The 20002-nt window shown below is 39.4% G+C and overlaps 1 protein-coding gene and 1 long non-coding RNA gene across 2 annotated transcripts; one reads left to right on the top strand and one right to left on the bottom strand.

Annotated features, from left to right (window-relative positions):
- Window positions 1-1183: 1183 nt before the first annotated feature.
- On the bottom strand, window positions 1184-2997 carry LOC119010064. The gene is made up of 3 exons (XR_005071887.1): window positions 2719-2997; window positions 2302-2404; window positions 1184-2144 (listed from the first exon to the last, which is right to left on the bottom strand). It is a non-coding gene; the product is annotated as an uncharacterized LOC119010064 (long non-coding RNA).
- A 7804-nt stretch (window positions 2998-10801) lies between these two features.
- Window positions 10802-18939, top strand: pax10 (paired box 10). Its single transcript, XM_037082185.1, has 7 exons — window positions 10802-10907; window positions 11067-11261; window positions 13249-13331; window positions 13441-13597; window positions 14249-14322; window positions 16460-16592; window positions 16694-18939. Exons 1-7 carry the CDS (start codon window positions 10802-10804, stop codon window positions 16792-16794), a joined length of 849 nt encoding a protein of 282 aa, XP_036938080.1. The 3' UTR covers window positions 16795-18939.
- The last annotated feature ends 1063 nt before the right edge of the window (window positions 18940-20002 follow it).

Genomic DNA, 20002 nt, shown 5'->3' with positions numbered 1-20002 from the left:
TGCTCACTACATCCGAAATAGCCCTTATCAACTGCGAGGCACCTGGGGGTAATTCTCGATGACAGACTATCCCGCACCCCAAACATCACTGCTGTTTTGCCCTCTACAACATCCGCAGGATCTGGTCTTTCCGCACAAAGGACACAATGCAACTCCTGATTCGTTGTGCAGGGTATCCAGAAAGCTGCAGCATGCCTAATTTTCAATCTACTCAAATTCTCCCATTTGACCCCACTACTCAGTGATCTCCACTGGCTTCCTGTTGCAGCCTGCATCCGAAATGATGGTACTGGCCTGCAAGGCCATCAAAGGAACTGGACCCATCTACCTACAAACACCAATCGGACCACACACCCGAGCATGAGCACATCACTCCACGACATCAGCTGGCGAGCTGGTACTGCCATCGCTGAGAGCAAACAAATGTCGCTCAGTGAAGTCTAACCTGTTCAGACTTCACCTCGACCCCGCATAGCATGACTTGTAATAAGATACACTTCAGATGGATTCTAAAAGTGTCACAAAATAAGTTATTGATGAGCTTTAACCAAATGGAATCTCTTGAAGATCCCTCCAGACATGTTTTGGGACAGGAAGATATCTCTGCTATGAATATACAGTGTGGCTTGAAATACGTGAAATAACAAGTAAAAGGGTGAATTAATTTCCATTTCTGTAGACACATTTGTCTCAAGGGTATGTCGATGCTGAGACGATAGATTGTGAAACACTATCTGTAACCCATTTGTTCCATATAATGACACCTATAGGAGGGCAGAGTTCATCATTAAAAATGTATTACTATCTACTATATATTATTTACACCTGGACCTGCACTTGAAACATGTAATCATTATACTATCAAACAAGCAACATAACAAGATCATGAAAGCAGATGTGGATTATCTCTAAACCTTTCTATCCTTGACTTTATCCTCTTTACATACACATTATAATCATTTGCATGCCAGAGGCTAAAAACATAAAATAATTAAATTGAATTTTGGAGATGTGTAAAATAATTAACTGCTCAATAATAACGTTGCACACACATACCAACCTTGGTCTGAGTTTTTCCATTTGCTGAAACTTATGCTTTTGTGGTGTATCGACGTCTCGGTCTTTGTTCAAAAAGTTTTTCAGAGTCACAAAAAACATCCCAAAATCACCAGGAGTCTTCAAAGCTGAGTGCAGTGGAGTTTTATTGCCAGCAACAAAACCCAAGACAATATACACAGACAAAGTTTAAGAGGAATGATTTGACATTGAGCATTGGGAGTCTTTTTTCATACCAAAAAACTAGGAGTGGAAATATCCAACTCCTTCCATTGCCTCGGGGTCTCATCCAATAGCTATACCGCAACTTTGTTGACACTGGTACTTTTCTTTGGCATACCCCTCCGTCCTTTTCCTCTGGAATCCAGGCTGTACCTGACACCAACATTTCCTAAAGTCTTTCAACAATATTCAAGGTTTTTCCCTCAGAATACACCAGTAGCTTGAGTCTGACCTTTTCTGATGTATCCCACTATGTTCGACTACTACGTTTTACTGCATTTTTAATTGTTGCATATTTAGTCACATGATTTCACTGTTATGTCTGGTTTCATTTCACACCCACAAGGTTTACAATACAGTACATTCAACTGATAAGTGCACATTCAGTCAGCTGGTGTGGAATTACATACATTTCAACCACTTATCAAGATCCCTTTACGTGTGATTATCATTTAGCAAATACAACAATCATTATCAGTAACAACTTGTTTTAATTTTACTCAACACTTCCACTACATTTTCGATGCATATATTGTACTTTTACTGCACTACATTTACTGGACATCTGTAGTTATTACTACAAACCACAAATGAAACACTGATTCCCAAAACTGGAAAAATACTGAATATCAAATCCCAGTGTTTCCTCTACAGTCATTCATGACCATCACAGTGAGAAAATTAACATTACATCCATAATCGCATATAAGAAGCAGAACACCTGTGGATTGGCGCGCAACTGAAAATCCATCTAATGATTTTTCAGTGTGAAGACCTTGTTCTTACTTGGGGAAACAATGAGGGGCTGACAGGACCCAGTTCTCTGAGATGATGGAGCCTCCACAGATATGACCATCAGTGTCTGTCTGGAAGCCAAGGGGAGGAAAAAAAGGAAAGAGAGTGAGTCACCTCAGCATCACAGGCAAACCCCTCTCTCAGCAGGTCAGTCTGATAAACAACACTGAACCACACATGTAACTTCCTACAGGCACAGAGGATCGTGAGTGTTTCAGAGGGGCCTACCTGTATATCCACCAGGGCCAGGATCCATCTTTGGCGTCCACCCCACCCACAATCCTGTTCTCCTGTAACGGTGGTCGGCCACAGAACTGTTGGGCGTAGGAGGCTAAAATGCCGAAATGTGATCATAAATGGCACTTCAGATTCACTCGGACCGAGGTACTTTTGACAGTACGACAGAAAAACGCAGCTTTTGTGGATCAGCTAACAGCACATGTAACATGTTTCACAGGTGGACACAGAGAGACAGTCACGGTGGGTGATAGAAAGATCCTTTATTAGTCCTGTGTATCACAGCAGCCAAAGAACAGTAATATTACAATAAACAATAATAATAGTCGTAAAAAAAATTAATAAACAACATTTTTTTTTTTTTTTTAAAAAGCTAAGAAATAGAATAGTTACTCTCCTGATACGTACCAAAAAATGTGAAACTGAAGTTTGGATGACATTTGATGTTTCGCGTTACAAATTAAGTCTAAACTACTGCTGGGGCAGATTCAATGATGATATCCACGAAACTTCAAAACAAAACAAAACAAAACTTCGGCATCATTATATCTACCAGCAGTACAGGTGAAAACTTTAAAAAGTTACATCTCCTCAGATAAAATCACGTCTTCAAGCGATTTACCGCCGACAGAATCGCTCCAGGTTGTGTAAATAATGTTACATTCAGAGTGCCGGCTTCGACCAGCAGCAGCTTCTTCTTCTCTGGTTTAATGGCGGACCGCGGACCCACGTGTGAAGGTGCATACCGCCACCTACTGTACCAGAGTGAAGCCTCAGGGCTTTATGTACTTTTAAGTTACATTCTGCAAGTAAATGACTGATAATAACAGTTACAAATTCCTGTGTGAACACTTCTGTTCCTACAAGTCCACTCTCTGGCTCATCGGATCCTTCAGTAAATATTGGTATGGAGTTATTACGATTCTTTTGCAATATTACCCTAATTTCTTTGAATCCATTCACGCTTCTGGTCCACAAGTTATACGTCCACATTTGGTACTGGAAATATCCATGGAGGAGCTTCACCCCAAAAAACATCTGGCCCACACTCTAATATATTCATACTATATTCTTCTGCCACTGAATTAATATGCCATCCAAATCCCTTACCTTTTTCGCTGTTTTGAGTACTCCAAACAATCCCTTATCGCCTTAGTTGCAGGTTGCTCCTCCCTGGATCCCTTTAACTTAACCCAACAAGCCAACAAAACAACTTTTTGCATCTTAGATATAATGGTAGTTCATTAGCTTCCACCAGTGGTGCGTCCATAGGAGCTGTTTTAAGCTCCAAAAATACTGAGTCTTATTTGAATACTGAGCTCTGAACTCTGTCTACTTTTTCCAAGATGCTCTTTGTTGCTGCTCCACATACAGCGCATCCTTAATCCATACATGGACCATATCAAAGCTCTATTAATATCCAACAGTCATTGCTTATCTGCTCCCCACTCATAACCAGATACTGATCTCACTGCACTTTGCCTCAGACTGTTTAACTGTTTATTTCCTCTGTATACATTTCTAATCAAACCACAATCCTAAATATTTGAACCAACTTATCCTTTCCATAGTATGCCCATATAATTCAAGGTGCACAGTATAGGCTTATCATATGACCATCTTTCAGCCTTTTGTATATTTTCCTGAATGCATTTAATCGTCTGAAGTTTGTCCCTCTTTTCCATACAGCCCTATCATCCACATAAAGTGATGACACAAAATCTCCACCAACATTCCCAGAAATATAATTTATCAAACAGAACAGGGCTTATCACACTACCTGTGAGAATGCCATTTATCACAAAAAACTGGCTACCTGTCGGCTCCAACTACAGCCAATCAGAAATCTCGTCCCGCCCTCCTCATCCACCTGAGCCAGCGGAATTAAAGGAATTTGGAAGTGGGACAAATCGTATCTTCAAAGATTTCCACCTTTATTTACTATGAAATAACATCTATCACGATTCTGTTCAAGTTTATTTTTCCTTGTTTCTACAAAAAATTACATCTTAATCTTCAGTAGTCTAGATATTGGTAAGTGATAACCTGCAATTAGCCCAAGTGTTGCTGATATTTTACCTATTGTAGCTATACTGTATGTTGCATCGGAGCCTTGGTGTGTTTATATTTATGTTTACATGACCATTTCAATTGCACAGACAATTATCAATTAAACAATTTGGTAATGAGCCATACTAACATTTATCTTGACTAGATAATCAAAAAACATTTGACATTTGCAGATAAGTGTGGACATGTCAGTGCTATCATCAAGGTTTTGTACATCAACACAATGATTTAGGAATTTGAAAAAAAAAGATAGCGTCTTTTCATGTGACATTCAGTTCATTCACACACTCAACTGCCAATTGCACTCATTATTCATGAGCAATTTATGGCACAAAACCACCACCAATGTAAACAGCATTATACCTAACAAAACCATGCAGTTTTTGTAGCTATCGAAATGTATTTTTCTTCTGTTTTAGTTTGTCCCTAAATGAATTCAAGATATTAAACTCCATTCTTTAAAACTTGCTTGTAAACTTACGATTGGACTGAATGTTAACTCTCTTCACTCCGTGTGTGATAACCAGGTAATTGTTTGAGGTGAAGGAGCTGGGATGCAACTGGAGTGCACACAAGATAAATCCTGGGTGGAAGACATGTACGATTCAACCAGGTGAAAGGTCAAACGCTGTCGTAAATTCAGTACATGAGTGTATGTTTGTGATGATATGTAAATTGTAAAAACCTGTTTAGATTTTTGGCTGAAGTGTGAACATATTGTGAACTCATTCGATTGGTTGAGTGTGCCACACTTCTGGGCTGCTGTTATCCTATGTGTATATATTTTTTTTTGCATGACACCAAATGTTTATTCCTTCTGTCTGTCTATAAAGCTGTCTCTCTTTTTTCCTTCTCTCTTTTCCTCTCTTTCCCTCCCTCCCTCCCTCCATCCCACCCTCCCACCCTCCCTGCCGCCCTGCCCCAGGCAGTGTGTCTAGTTTCACAGAGCAATTGAAGGTGACAGGGACAGAGAGAGAGGGAGAGGGAGGGAGGGACAGAGGGAGGACACATCACAGTATCGCCTGGGGCTACACAACAGTAGAGGAAGAGCGAGAGATGGAGGGACAAAGAGAAAAGAGAGGAGAGACTCACGAAAAGTCCTCGTCGGGAATTCCATAAACAGGTAATGTGAAAACAAAGTTGCACATGAAGAGTCGAGACACGTGTGTCGCACATGTGTTTGCCCACAGGTCAACTGATAATCACTTTTTTTTTTTTTTTAAACCACCGACGGCGTCTTTTGTGTGCTCGGGCCCCTTCCAACTCTGCTCCCCTCACTCATAATATATGAACGCATTACAGGATCCAGTCAGTAAGAGCAATTATAATGCACTCCCGTTTGTTTTTATTTTAACGACTTGATGAATATTTGTCGTGGCATCGTAACCATGGCGACTGCCTCCACCGCCGCCACCCCCCACTCCCCCTCCCCTCCCGGCCCAGTACACCACCCCTTCCCCATCCCCCCTTCAGCGCTGAAAAAGCGAGGGATGGCGAGCGAGAGAGAGAGAAAGAGAGAGAGAGGTGACAGGAATGAACTAACAAGATGCACTAAAAAAAAAATGCATGTCCTGGAGCTACATGAATCTTTGCAGTGAAGCACGCGGCCGTCTCTCTCTCGCTCTCTCTCTCTCTCTCTCTTACACACACACAAACTCTCTCACACGCACATTATTGCACTCAGCACATAGGGATCACATAGGTTAAGCCACATTCCAACAACTGGAACACAATAAGATGCAACCAGTTCTAAATAAAGGAAAAACAAAAGCCAGAAAACGAGGGGGGTGGAGTGGGATTGGAAGGGTTTGTATGTGGGGTTTGTTAATAACATGCATTCAGGTCTAGTTTAAAGGGGCACTGTGTAGTTTTGGTAAAGAAATTCAAATACAATTCAAGCACAATATAGATATTTATAATATTAAAGGGATGCAAGCATAGAAATATTTGTTTTTTTCCATTCCAATGAATAAACAAGCTGTTCTCGGGGGAATATAAAGGTCCCCAGAACACTGTTTGAAGCTGGAAAGGTGGCAGGGTCTGCCACATGTAAAAAAAGTGAAACAGTATGAAACTGTGTTGTCCTTTTAAGGTCAGTTTGTTTATTCAGTTACAAAAGAAGAGGTTTAAAAAAAAAAAAAAATGCAGGCCTTTAAAATATCAGTCGATGCAGATCTTTCTCTTCTGATTAAAATTTCCTCCCCAAAACTACATTGTGCACAAACTTTTTAGCTGTCTTTCTCTCTTTCTCCTCATTGAAGTGCTTTTGCTCAAGTAGAAGTACAATTTTAAGATACTTCTACACGAGTATTTCCTCTTTTTTTTTGTTGCAACTTTTAACTTCTACTAGAACAAATTTTAAAGGAAAATTCCATATTTTACGATTTAAGACCAACCATATTGTGATTTTGTATTATTACGGATTATTGGACTTGACAGAGCAGCTTAAATGAGCTCCAGCGCGGCCAGCTTTACATATTGAAATGCTTAATGCTTATGAATCAGCAATAATTAGATATGCAATCATTCTGGATAATGAGCGATAATTTTGATGCTTGAAGTACACTTTGCTAATCATATGTCTGCGCATTTACCTTATATAAATTATGAATTTTACTTGCAATGAGTATTTCTATTGTGTGATATTGGCACTTTTACTTAACTAAAGAATCTGAATGCTTTTTTCTTCCACCGTTATTCTTACTCCTTCTTACCTTTGAACTTGTCAAGTCCTTTCCTTTCTCCGAGGCACGTCTCGGAGGAAAGTAACAGAGAAAGGGGGGGGGGGGAGCCAGAGCAATGGGGGCAGCGGAGAAAGAATAGCATAGTATGAAAGAGAGAGGGAGCGACAGAGAGAAAGGGAGCGCAAAGTCTTGTCAACCGGAAATAAAACAAGCTGGCACCCTCCCCATCCCCAAGCCCCTACACCCACCCCAAAGTCACATACTTCCTCTTCACTCTCTCTTTCTCTCCCCCTCTGCCTCCCTGCTTCCATCTTCCATCTCTCTCCTCTTTCTCTCCCTTCCGCTGCAAAGAGATATATTTAAACCCCGGGTCTACTCTGCTCTCACTCTTTGACTCGACCATACATACCGTCATACCTGCGTCATTACTTACAACTCACATCAGACCTTGTGTGTCTATCACCGAGGGTTTCAGTATGGACCTCCCTTAACCTGCTCTGGGGTCAGGCAATGCCTTTGTTTATTGTCCCATAGCTGTGAGGCCATTGTGATATAAGCAGGAGAACAATACCTCTGCAGACAGGGAACAATGCACAGGTGCCCTGTTACACAAACTCAGTGCATGTGTCAGCTCTAGCCCTCCTATAGCAGCAGTGAAGGCCTTAAAAACTAGTGCAAGGTGTAAATAACTTTATCCATATGTGCATAATATCAGTTATATCATGTGTTGAATAATCAATTAGTTGACAGAATAATAATCTGCAGCTAGTGATTCATTGTTTTAACAATGTTTTCGATCAAACATACAAAACTGGACCATCAGACTGTGCCACGTGTGTCCTTGAGTTATCATGAATTCAACTCGCTCTCTTTGGGTTTGATCACCAAAGAAGACATTTTTTAAGACCACAGCGAAAAGAGAAACAAACACTTCTGTAAGGCAGCAGATTAACTGACAACATCCATAACAAGGGTTCTGCTTATTTTATGTGTATATTATCATGTTATGATAACAACAACAACAACAACAATAATAACAATGATGATTATCATTATTGTTATCATTATTATTATTATTATTATTATTAAGGGTATTTATATAACAATACATTTTATTTCAAAGGTGCCTTCATGGCACTTGAGGTCAACTAACTACACAATAAGCGGTGTCGCCGTGATATAAAAATACCATCAACAACAAAAGATCTGTAATAATAATAAAATCAGTTCAAATCAAGACATACAATAGCAGCCAATGAGTTGATACTGAGTTTGAAAAAGGATGCAGTTGAGGTGAGTAGGCTAGTAGGATAAATAGGATCCAGCTGACATGTAGAGTTACTGGATTTAGTCTGAAGTCACACAGGTCCGTAGAGGGTAGAGATAAAAATGTGTTGGTTTTCGATGTTGCTGAATTAGTTAAAAGTCACCTGGATTTGTGTGTTATTACTTGTCTTTATCCTACAAATATCTGGGGATTGGATAGTGTTTAATATTGTTTATTTCGCCATTAGCATCACATCAGAACATTGAATTTTGATAACTGATGAGTTAGCAACTGACATTACTAACAACTGACATAATTAACTGACAAATATATAATTATTGAGAAGTTTTAATATGTTTTAAGGGTTAATGATACAGACTGGAAACTAATCTTTTTTAACAAGAATACTTATCATTATATCTCTCTGTGTCTGATATTACTACTCACAATTATGCAGCAATGATGTGTCTTTTTGTGTGTGACATCATACATTAATAGTGGCTCAAGCAGACAGAGAAATCTATTTAATAATGTGTTACTAAGCCTAATGTTGCATGTTTTTAGGCAAATTTTATATCACCCAAATATGATACTCCTAATTCTAGATGGCCAGTCAGGTGAGAAATTAAAAAAAACAATAACAGGTACACACAGACAATTAAAAGCTTTGTCAAAGTTTTAAAACACAGCTTGTAATCTTTCAGACGAGGGTCAATTAAAAATGGCATTGTTTATTTGTTAGGATACCCTAAACACATAACATGCTTTCATGGAAAAAAAAACATACATTAGACACTACAGTCCACACAAATACATTAGAAACTGTACATTTGATATCATAGCTTCACACACCTCAAACATGAGACATACGTCATGTTGTACACTAAATATATGATTTTTCAAAGGTGTTTTCTAGTTGACTTTTTAAGCAGTGATTTTGTTTTCATTCAGTCGGTAATAGTTGTAAAGAATGCCGTGTTGTAACATGTTTTCACTGAGTTTGATCTGCTGATGTCAGTTGTCTGGTTTGTGTAAAAAAAAAAAATTTAAAAAAAAACTGATACGCTTGACTCCCAATCATGCTCAATATTTATGTGCAATTTATGGTTAAAATTGAATTCCATCATCTATTTATCATCTACTATCTCTCCATTATCTGTGCTTTATGCTCTACTCTCTCGGCCTCCCCTCCTCCTCTCGCTGGCATTAAGTTCAAACTTGACACTGATGTTGACTCACTTTGTCACCCCTCGGTGGCTCCCTCTCTCTCTCTCTCTCTCCCTCTCCCTCTCTCTCTCTCTCTCCCTCTCTCTCTCTCTCTCTCTCTCTCCATCGCTTGGAGGACAAGAGTGCCCGCAGACGCATTTCTCTCCAGAGCCCCCCCTCTCCCTCTTTCACTCTCTCTCACCCTGTCTAACTCTCTCCATCTCTCTCCTACTCTCTCCTTTACACACACACATACACACACACATAGTGTTATCAACAAAGCTGGAGAACAAGGGACGCAGGGGGAACAGGGGAATAAAGGTCCACAGAGGAGGAAAGTAACGCACAGGACCCCCGCATCATTTTACCTGGACACTTGGTAAGTTTGCTAAAAATCTAGTCTCTGCTGTGTTTTCGCGTGTGTGTGATGAGAGCTTTAAAAATGGACTTTGGTCGTGGCTTTGGGGTCGACGACAAGTTGATAATTTCTTTAATTTAAAAGAAGATCGTGTGAATGAATTGTCGTCCCGGGGCTGCTTTGTCCAAATGAAAGAAGTTTGACCTTTGACATCGTGCTGCTGCGGTAGTTTGCGATATTTACCCGAGTATTGACGTACCTTTGACTTCCTTTCTGACTCTCCAAAAAGGAAATTTCCCATAAAAACAGGAGAGTTAGATCAGATAGATGGAGACGATAACAGCATGAATTCATCTTTAACTTGATCACATCCAGATAATGATGTTTATGGTCGTAACGTTAAATACGGGTTTCGTTCGAATGTTTAATGACAGATTTTGTGCGATGCCAGTTTGCCTTTTTTATGCATGCGTGTGTGCGCTTGCATGCTCGGGCTCATCAGCAGAGATAGGGCTAAAAGCAAGTAGCATAATAAATGTCATAGCTTTCAGAGTGGGTTCTAATGTACCTTAGCTCCCCATGGTATACTAGCATACCAATGTATAACACACACACGTTACGACAGCAGGCATGTAACTAACTCCATTTCTGTCTGTCATCATGAGGCTAATTCACCACAATGCCGACCATGTGTGAACTCATGCGATATGAACCCCTCCTTCTTCTTCTTCTTCTTCTTCTCTTCTACTACCCCCCACCCCCTCCTCCCACCCCTCAGGAGGAGGAAGGATTGGAGGATTGAGGGAGGGAGAGAGAGGAGCCAAAGGTGACGGTAAACAGGGGCGGACACGCACAGGACAGGACTGTTTTTATTTTTCTCTTCATGGTGGTTCGGACACTCGTAGTATGTATGAGAAGTTAACCATGCTGAACCTGCAGAGCGGCTCAAACTGGAGCGGGCCTAATAACTGGTACCATGACCCCACCGGCGTTCAGACGCAACACAGCACAGGTGAGGGGGAACTTCTCAACACATGTCAGTGAAATGTGGCCCTCCTAGCTGTCTCGCCAACTTCCTGTAAGCTCAAAGCATGAATCTCACATTATAATGAAAATGCTAGAAATTCTCTTGACACTTCCACATCTCTTTTGTCACCTTCCTCCATTCCAGTGTCTGAGGGCTGTCTGCTGGACACCGAGGGCAGCATGGGGGGAGAGGCAGGGGGAGGAGGGACGGGCCGAGGGGGAGGAGTCCCCGTGGAGAGGGACGAGGGCGAGGAGTCTCAGCTGAGGCTGCAGCTCAAGAGGAAGCTGCAGAGAAACAGGACCAGCTTCACGCAGGAGCAGATCGAGGCTCTGGAGAAAGGTCAGGCCATTGCAAGCACGCACAGCACTCTGCTTTTCAGCCAATCGCCGCCCTCCTTGAGCCAGACCAGAGTGTGTCATGACGCAGCTTATCCTGCTGTTTTTTTCCCCTGCCAACACCTTTATACAGAGGACTGAAATATTAGAAATCACAAACATGCACACAAAAAAAATCAGGCTGATTTTGTGCCTGACTTTTGATTTAAAGACAGGATGCCAAACAGTGGCACCCCTGAACACTTCCAGATGCAAATCATCCAGAATCTTTAACTCTGCAAATATTCCTCATCTGCTCCAAAAAGCCTCTGGCAGCAGTCTCGATAATGCATCATTACTGTGGCTGTATTATGCAGCGAGATGTGGCCCTTGTAGCCCTGATATCCGCTGAGAGGGATCAGAAAGCCACCCTTGACTGGATATGGCTGCAGCGGGCCCTTGAGCTAAATAAGGACGCAATGTCCACTGTGCAGCCGAGTGGAAATGTATCAGTGTGGTCACTCTGTGCAAATGACATTAATGAGGTACACTGACCTCAGTGCGCGGCCAAGGCACAATAACAATCATGTGTTGACACAGACGCCAATTATAACCAAGCCAATTATAACAATTTGTGAGACAGACTTAATTCGGAGAGCCAGCATTGTTGTCTTTCTGCAATATGGATTTATTAAACAGTGTCACCAGTGTGAACTCTAGTTGGTGATGTATGGTATATAATATTTTCATTAGCAAAAAAAAAAAAAACAAAAAAAAAAACACCAACCCCTAATGACTCATCCTGCGGCCTTTCAAGTCTGTCTTTAAGAAAAGTTTAACTGATTTATTTGCTTCGCGTTCCCTCTTGACACTTGCCAAACTGACATAAGCGCAGGCAGTAACATCTACAAAGACGTCTCCATTACGAGACCTGAAACTTCAGAGTTCATTAGGATGACTCAGACTGTCAGTTAGAGGGTGAGGCATATTCTCGTTTCGACTTGTCAACAACAAAAATGTCAGCAGTTTGTCAACTATAAATTAACTGCCACAATGAGAGATGATACTCTGATGCAGAATGTGTCAGTGACACAAACACAGACACTGCTGTTTAAACAACGGCTGGAATTAAGTTACTTCAAGTTACTCTCCGTCTGTTATGTGCTGTGAGTCAGGACACCAAATATCTATACTGTTCATTGAGGTAACACTTTAAAATACCAATACTAAATCTACAGTTAATTAAACGTTAGTTAATGGTTATTGCTCTGAAACCGCTCTGTGAATCATTAACATTTTATTATATAAACTACTACTACTATAGATTAACTACACAGTATTCATTAACAATTTATAAACATCAGTTGCTTAATAAGCGGCTGACAAAAGCATTTTGTTATTTGTTAACAATTAAATGACCCAACTAAAGTTTAATTAACCATAAATTCACCATTTTTTATAAATGGTTATTATAAAGTGTGCCAAATGCTTCGACTGATCAGTAAGAATTTAGAGAAAAAATGACCACAAAATTAAAAAAAAAAAACCTACGAGGATTTTTCTTCTTCAGTTTTAGTCAGCCTGAGCACTCAGGCAGCGTCTCAACTTGAATCCTTTCATTTGAACTTTCTGCATGTTCCATAATGATCAATAATTTATACAAAGTGCAACAGATAAATATTTTAAATATGGTTGTAAGAATACATCCCAGCTTTCTGGATTTGTATATCCCCTGGCAAGATAATTAGCGACGCTGATCTTAAGCACCCGATACGCAGGTTAATATCTGTTGAAATGATCGGGTAATTAAAGGTGGTTATGACCTGTTTTCATTTGAATCTTCATGAGGCTTGATTTTTTTCCCCCCCTTTTTTCATGAAAAGACAGATGCAAGTGCAAAACATGTTAACATCGCGCGGCGAGGGTTATCAGCCGAGCTGCTCTCCAGTCGTCCTGTCATCCTCGATTAAGACTCACACCGCGTGTTTGACATTAGTTAATGTCTTCCACAGAGTTTGAAAGGACACATTACCCAGACGTCTTTGCGAGGGAGAGATTGGCAAACAAGATTGATCTACCAGAGGCCAGGATACAGGTACTTGAACCCATTTAATTCATATAACCCAGATGCTCAACCCGTAACGACATGTCTGTCTGTCTTGTAATACACATCGACACGATGAAAAGACCCCTTTGATTGACAGGTGTGGTTCTCAAACCGAAGAGCCAAGTGGAGGAGGGAGGAGAAGCTGCGTAATCAAAGGAGGTCAGGGGGCGGGACTTCCTGTTCGCAGAGCCAAGCCCCTCTGACCACTTCCTTCAATACGTCCGTCTATCATCAGCAGCACGGCAGCAGTTCAGGTAAACACCACACTGAAGGACAAACCTTTAAACAGCAATGTTTAAAGGTGTTTTAACTGATTGATTTATAAGCTGACTAAACAAACTCTCTTTGATTCGACGACTGAATAAACAAACTTACAAACCTTACAGGACAACACAATTTCGTACTGCTTACTGCTTTTATATGTGGCGGACCCTGCCAGTTCCAGCTTCAAACAGTGTTTCTGGAAAACCTTATTTTCCTCTGAGGTCATCTTGTTTACTCAGTTATGGCAAAAAAATATATATTTCTGAGTTTGTATTTTTATCTTATTAATATTGTAAATATGAATATTTCCAGTTTGGATGTCTCCCCCCCTTTAACATTCGTTAATAACGTGCGGATTGGCTCGCTCAAACAGCACAAGTGATACTTGAAGCTCTGTATGATTTATATATTTGGTGACAGAAACATATAACTAGTTCGTAATTATAAACGTCAGCGCTCCCCTCTGCTTGACATTTCGTAGGCAGCCAAACCATTAGAGTTTCTCCATTAGAGCGCATCTATATTACAACATCTCCACAGCGATGTGTGTGTGTGCGTGTGTGTGTGTGTGTGTGTGTGTGTGTGTGTGTGTGTGTGTGTGTGTGTGTGCTCACCATCTCGCTCTGTGTGTCTCTCTTCAGGGTCCATGTTGAGTCAGGCTGAGTCGTCCCTGCCCAGCTACAGCTCCCTGTCAGTTTTCTCATCTGGAGTTCAGGTTGGACATCATCATCATCATCATCATCATCATCATCTATCATTCATCATTCATCATTCATCAGCACCTTCCAAACTTAACCAAAGCAGGTCACCATCTCAGAGTAGAACCTGTTTATTAACTCCTTAACTCAGCATCAAGGGTATAAAACACGCGATAATGAAAGTAAAGTAAAGTAAAGAAAGTAGTAAAGATACTACTGCAGATATTAATACTACTGCTATGACTACTGCTTCTTATGACGATTAAATTAATCATCATAAATCATATTCATCATGATTAGTAAAAACTAAACTGAAGCTATTAATATTGCTTTTGTTCAGGTCAATTTAGAATGAACAATTATGACAACATTTTCAGTCGTTACTATTTATTAATGACAACAGTATTAGTAAATTAAAATTAGAGATAAAAAATGCAGCAAAAATTAAGATGTGGAAAATTTTAAATTATACATATTTTTAGTTAGATTTTTTTGTAATTGTTGTAAACAATGACTCAAATCTTGATTCTGATTAGATTTAACTTCTTAATGATATCATATTTTACACGCACATCAAAGTATTTTATGTGCATGAAACTTGATTATAATATATATAACAGCTCACTGTTTGAATCATGAGAGTGTCAGCGGAGCACTCAGTGCAAGTAACTGGAGATGCACATTTGTTTTTGTGGCGTCTAACCACGTTCAACATGTCAAAGTTTATCAAACAAAACACTGTCAGCAGGCCATTTTCTTTGAGCATCACCAGAATTAAAATTAATTTTGAAACTAGAGGGTGGAGATTTTTTTAAAGGGAAGCAGCAGTTGTAAAACTGTTTTACTTTATAAAAGCTCGGGGAACTAGACTAGATATTTTTCCTGTGGGCACTTAGGGACAAACACACTCTGCTTAAAGTCCACAGAGCTTTTACAAAATGATTGTCCCAGCCTCAACAGCAGCATCAAAAGACACATTACTTAAAATTCTTGTTAAACATAAGTGTTAAGAACTGTACAAAACTCTCTTATTCTTCAATGAAATGTCATGCACAAACTTCAGTCCAAATACATCAGACCAGTTGTATCTCAACCTCAGTACCAAAACTGAATCTTTACCTATTGTGATGTATTGATAAAATGCATAATGGCTCTGTGATCCCAAGTACTAGTACATATTAAAAGAGCAGTTTTACCTTACAAAAAATAAAACAGTAAAAACAGGTTAACAGTATGTTTGTTTGTTTGCATTGTAGGCGCATGCCGAGGGCCTTGTTGGCACAAGGGGGCCCAGACAGAAGAGAAAGCAACCACAGAGTCTACATAATGTTTAACATACATTTTGAAAAAAAAAAAAAAAAGTAAAATAATACCCAGTCTGAAACTATATTTCGACATTTATATATTTATTAATTTTTAAAACACACATAATGTTAGCTTTCTTATAATAACACAGATAAACTATTGTCTCTGAATACTGAAATATAAATAGTTACGCTAAAATACAATATAATAATAATGATAATAATGACAATAATAATAATAATGATAATAATGACAATAATAATAATGATAATAATGACAATAATAATAATAATCATAATCATCATCATGGGGCATCATCATCATCATCATCATCATGGGGCATTTAAGTAATTTTGTTTATATATATATATCTATATCTATATATATATATATATATATATATATCTCTATATATATATATATATATATAGATAGATAGATAGATAGATAGATAGATAGATAGATAGATAGATAGATAGATAGATATTATGTATTATGCAGAAATATTATGCGTTAAATTGTGTTTCACTTACATTTCAGACTATTCAGTTTTGCTCTTGTGTCACATTAAAGTAACTCTCTATTCTGTATCTGGACACCTATTGGTAATTTTTCAGGGGTCTGTAAAAAAGGAAAAATTCAAAACTGCTGCGCGTCATTTCTACCATACAACACCACATTGGCACCACCATGTGGTTAAACTGAGACCATGCTGCCTTTTATGCCACATGGTGCGGTTCATGGACCATTCATACTGAAAAAGGCGTTTCTTCTACAATAAAGTCATTTATGTTGTTTCAGTGTGAATCTTACTCAAATCTCTCCTCTCCCTCACTCCTCCTCTCTCAGTCTATTCCTCCCCAGTCGGCCTCCTCCTACTCCTGCATGTTGCCTCCATCACCCTCTGCCCCGCGCAGCTTTGACTCATCGGCGTACTCCTCACCACATCTGCAGACTCCGTCCTCAGCCAACTCCAACACCGGTGAGTGTTCTTACTCGCTTCGTGTCTGTGATCACCAACTGCTCGCTGAAATGCACGCTCAAAGAAGCTCTCTGTTTTTCCTCCCCCTCTCTTCCACTCAGGGCTCATATCGCCTGGTGTTTCAGTGCCGGTCCAGGTTCCAGGAACTGATCAGCAGGGCATGAGTCACAACCTGGGTCAGTACTGGGCAAGATTACAGTGAACAACAGACAATCGCTGCCGACCGGCAACAGAAAAGATGGAGGGGGAAAATAGGGGCATGTAACAAAAAAGTGTCTAGGAAAATGGGGGACACACGGGTTTTAAAGAAGCACAGGACTGAGCTATAAAGGGGGCCTGGATGAGTTGCATCCCGAAATGCATTAAATGTTTACAAATTCAGCCAAGAGCAGCTTTGGTTGCACTTGACAGTACTGTGTTCAGACTGGTATTTGCTTAGTACAGGTTGTTTATAAATGAGATCAATTTGAGGTGAGTGTAGGATTGAAATAGAATCAGAATTAGGATCAAGATCAATTCAGGGTTTAGGTTAGACTGTCTTTTGGTGCAGCAAGTGACCTGATAGTATGATTATTTAGTATTATTGTGTTGAACGTCATCGCCTTTAGTTAAAGATGACGATCCAAAAACAAAACGCGCCCCAAAAAACAGAATGGCACGTAGCAGAAAGCATACCCTCATTAAGGCCCCACTATAATTTAATCAAGCCATATCCGCTATAAAAGAAAACATATTTCAATCCGCTGGATCCAGAGTTTTATTTAGATCTGCATCAATGTCGATACCAGCAATCAAAATATGCCTCATTTTCTTTCATACAGATCCATGAATTATTACCTGAGACATCAAGGATGTTGGCATCTTGCAGCATCGTAGGAAGTGAGAAAAAAAATCTTGTATCCATGTCAATACCCGAATTCGCACCAAAATTAAAGGGGGTCTATTCTGGGCCGAGACCCATCCTCCATCCAAGTTTCATGGAAATCTCTTCAGTGGTTTTTGTGTTATCCTGCTGAGAAACCAACAAACAAACAGGTGTTAACATCCTGCTTGAAACTGAAATTTACTCCCACTTTATTTATTTATTTATTTATTGAATATTAAAAATAGCTTTAAATGTCGTATGGAAGAATATGAAAAGTGGAAAAATGTTTTGCTTAAACATGCTGAACTAATGGAAGAGTTATGATCATGACTCCCCCATTCAGAAATGCTTCAGTAAGTGATTCAGTGGTACTAAGGAAATGCCAGCAGATGTCTGTATTGTGAAGTGTGACCACAGTTTCTTGTTACTTGAGCAGCTCAATGATATTGTGATAGCGAGCTCGTTCCCTTACGCTGTCTGAGGCTACTGTGAAGATTTTAGACTCGCTTATGGCAATCACTTTTACTAAAACTTAAAAATGTACCATAAAAAAAAAGAAATCCTACCTACCCTGCCAGCAACGTTACACTAAGACTGATACTGCATATTTTTGTACAGACATCTGTGTATGATGAAGATAACTGTGGAATATTGTTGGATATATCGGAGGGAAGAATGTAGCACGGTGTGGACTCAAGATCACAAATTTCTCTTTAAATTAGGATTGCACCAAATCAGCATTGGTATCGGATATTGTCTGATACAAGGCAAAACATGAACATGTTACAAAGTTACAGGTATCGCAGATCTTTGCCAAAAAGTGAAGCAATTTTCTTTTGGTTTTATATATACATATAAATACATATTTTCTTTAAATCAAATCAATCAAAAAAAAAAAAAGAAAGAAGAGAAGCAAGTCCGTGACACAATTAGCAGTGATACATACTTGGATTGGCTGGAGATTTTTTGCACATCACTAATAAAACATATCAATCAGCCAGTGACAATCAATGAGGCTGTCTTCAACTAGCACACGCAAACACTTGCTTGCGAGACTGACAATCAAAGCTGGAGGTCGAGGAGATAAAAAAAAAAGGAAAATCTGTGAATTTCTTTTGCAACACTGTCCATGCAATAGCAACAACGTTATCAACTGTGCATGACCAAAACAAGGCGCTACAGACAATCAGCTACTTGCAGAAATAAATCGAGTATTGTACAAAACCGTTACTGTACATTGCAGAGTTTTCACCTCTGCTCACTTTCCTCTGACTGTATTGTTTTTGTTGATGCATCTCAGTTTAAGCTCATATGAAACATCTTCCAGCTCTTATTTATTTGTCTTTTCACTCGTTCACATAAGTCCTCTGTGTTGTTTCTGTTGTTGTTGTGTGTTGTGTTAGTACTGTATAGCTACCAAGAGTCAACCCTTTTGTGAAGGCCTTGGATCCCTTTAATGAAAATAAAACTGTGTGTAATGAATATCGATTCACAGGTCTTTATTTCTGATTTGATATCACATTTTCCTGACTGTCCATGTTGTTCAACGTGGGAAACAAAGGTTGATAATGGCCGTATGACTCACCAACTTTGGTGAAAATGACTAAAATGAGTATTTATAATAAATAAAAAGCATTTTAGGCAAATTCAATAGGATGTGGAAAATATGAATTTCATTAGAAAATGTCCCATGTTTGCTCCAGATGTGAAGTGCTTTGATGATAACGGGGCGCTTCTGTTGCAGTGACCGTCTGGGATGGAGTTGGATCTCCTGGTGTTGATGCTTTTGACCTTTCATTTCTAATTATTTTAAAAATGTTTTACATAATCGGCAACATTGTAATTGAAGTGTAGCAAATCCACATAAAATGGAATTTTTTGGCTTATTCAAATGGGCAATATGTAAAGATTTTAATGTCAAACATTCAAAAATCAGCTAGAATTTCAAATCGAATGGAAATAAAAAGCAAGTTTGACATTGTGATGTTGTTGTATATGAGCTGCAGTAATACCTAGTGAAGTTAGCATGTGAAGCAGAGAGCCTTTTCCCATCTCTGCCCAAAGCTCTTGTGCTTGCAGTATAAACAATACCACTTCCCTATCTACTCGGGGTCCAAGTCCAAATCGCTAGCTGCTTTGCTAATGTAGCTAAATAGCTAAGAGAGCTACAGTTGACAGCAGTTAGCGGTTACCCTGTTGATAACCCTGCCCACATGTTCCACATTTAAAGCTGATATAATCTTTATTTTCATATTAAAAATGGAAAATGGACTATTTGGTTGGACTCTCATTGATCTCACCAGCCCCATTTACCACTTCAAATTGTGGCTACGTTTACGCACAAGGTTCAATCGCGTGGTAGTGGATGGAACAGAATGTGGTGTGGTTTGAATGTAAATGTGTTTTGTTCTACTGAGAGGTAAAAATGTCAGACACATCTCTTGTTTTAACTAAAGTTCTGCAAAGTAGTTACTTAATGTAGCTAGCCACAGTCACAGACACACTCCCAGAGACACTCATACCCAAACACTAATGTGTGTGTTTG

The sequence above is a fragment of the Acanthopagrus latus genome, chromosome 20 (genome assembly GCF_904848185.1).
Source record: "Acanthopagrus latus isolate v.2019 chromosome 20, fAcaLat1.1, whole genome shotgun sequence".
NCBI classification, from domain to species: domain Eukaryota; kingdom Metazoa; phylum Chordata; class Actinopteri; order Spariformes; family Sparidae; genus Acanthopagrus; species Acanthopagrus latus.
The sequence above is the reverse complement of the archived record's forward strand: the minus strand, read 5'-3'. Positions and strand labels throughout refer to the sequence as shown.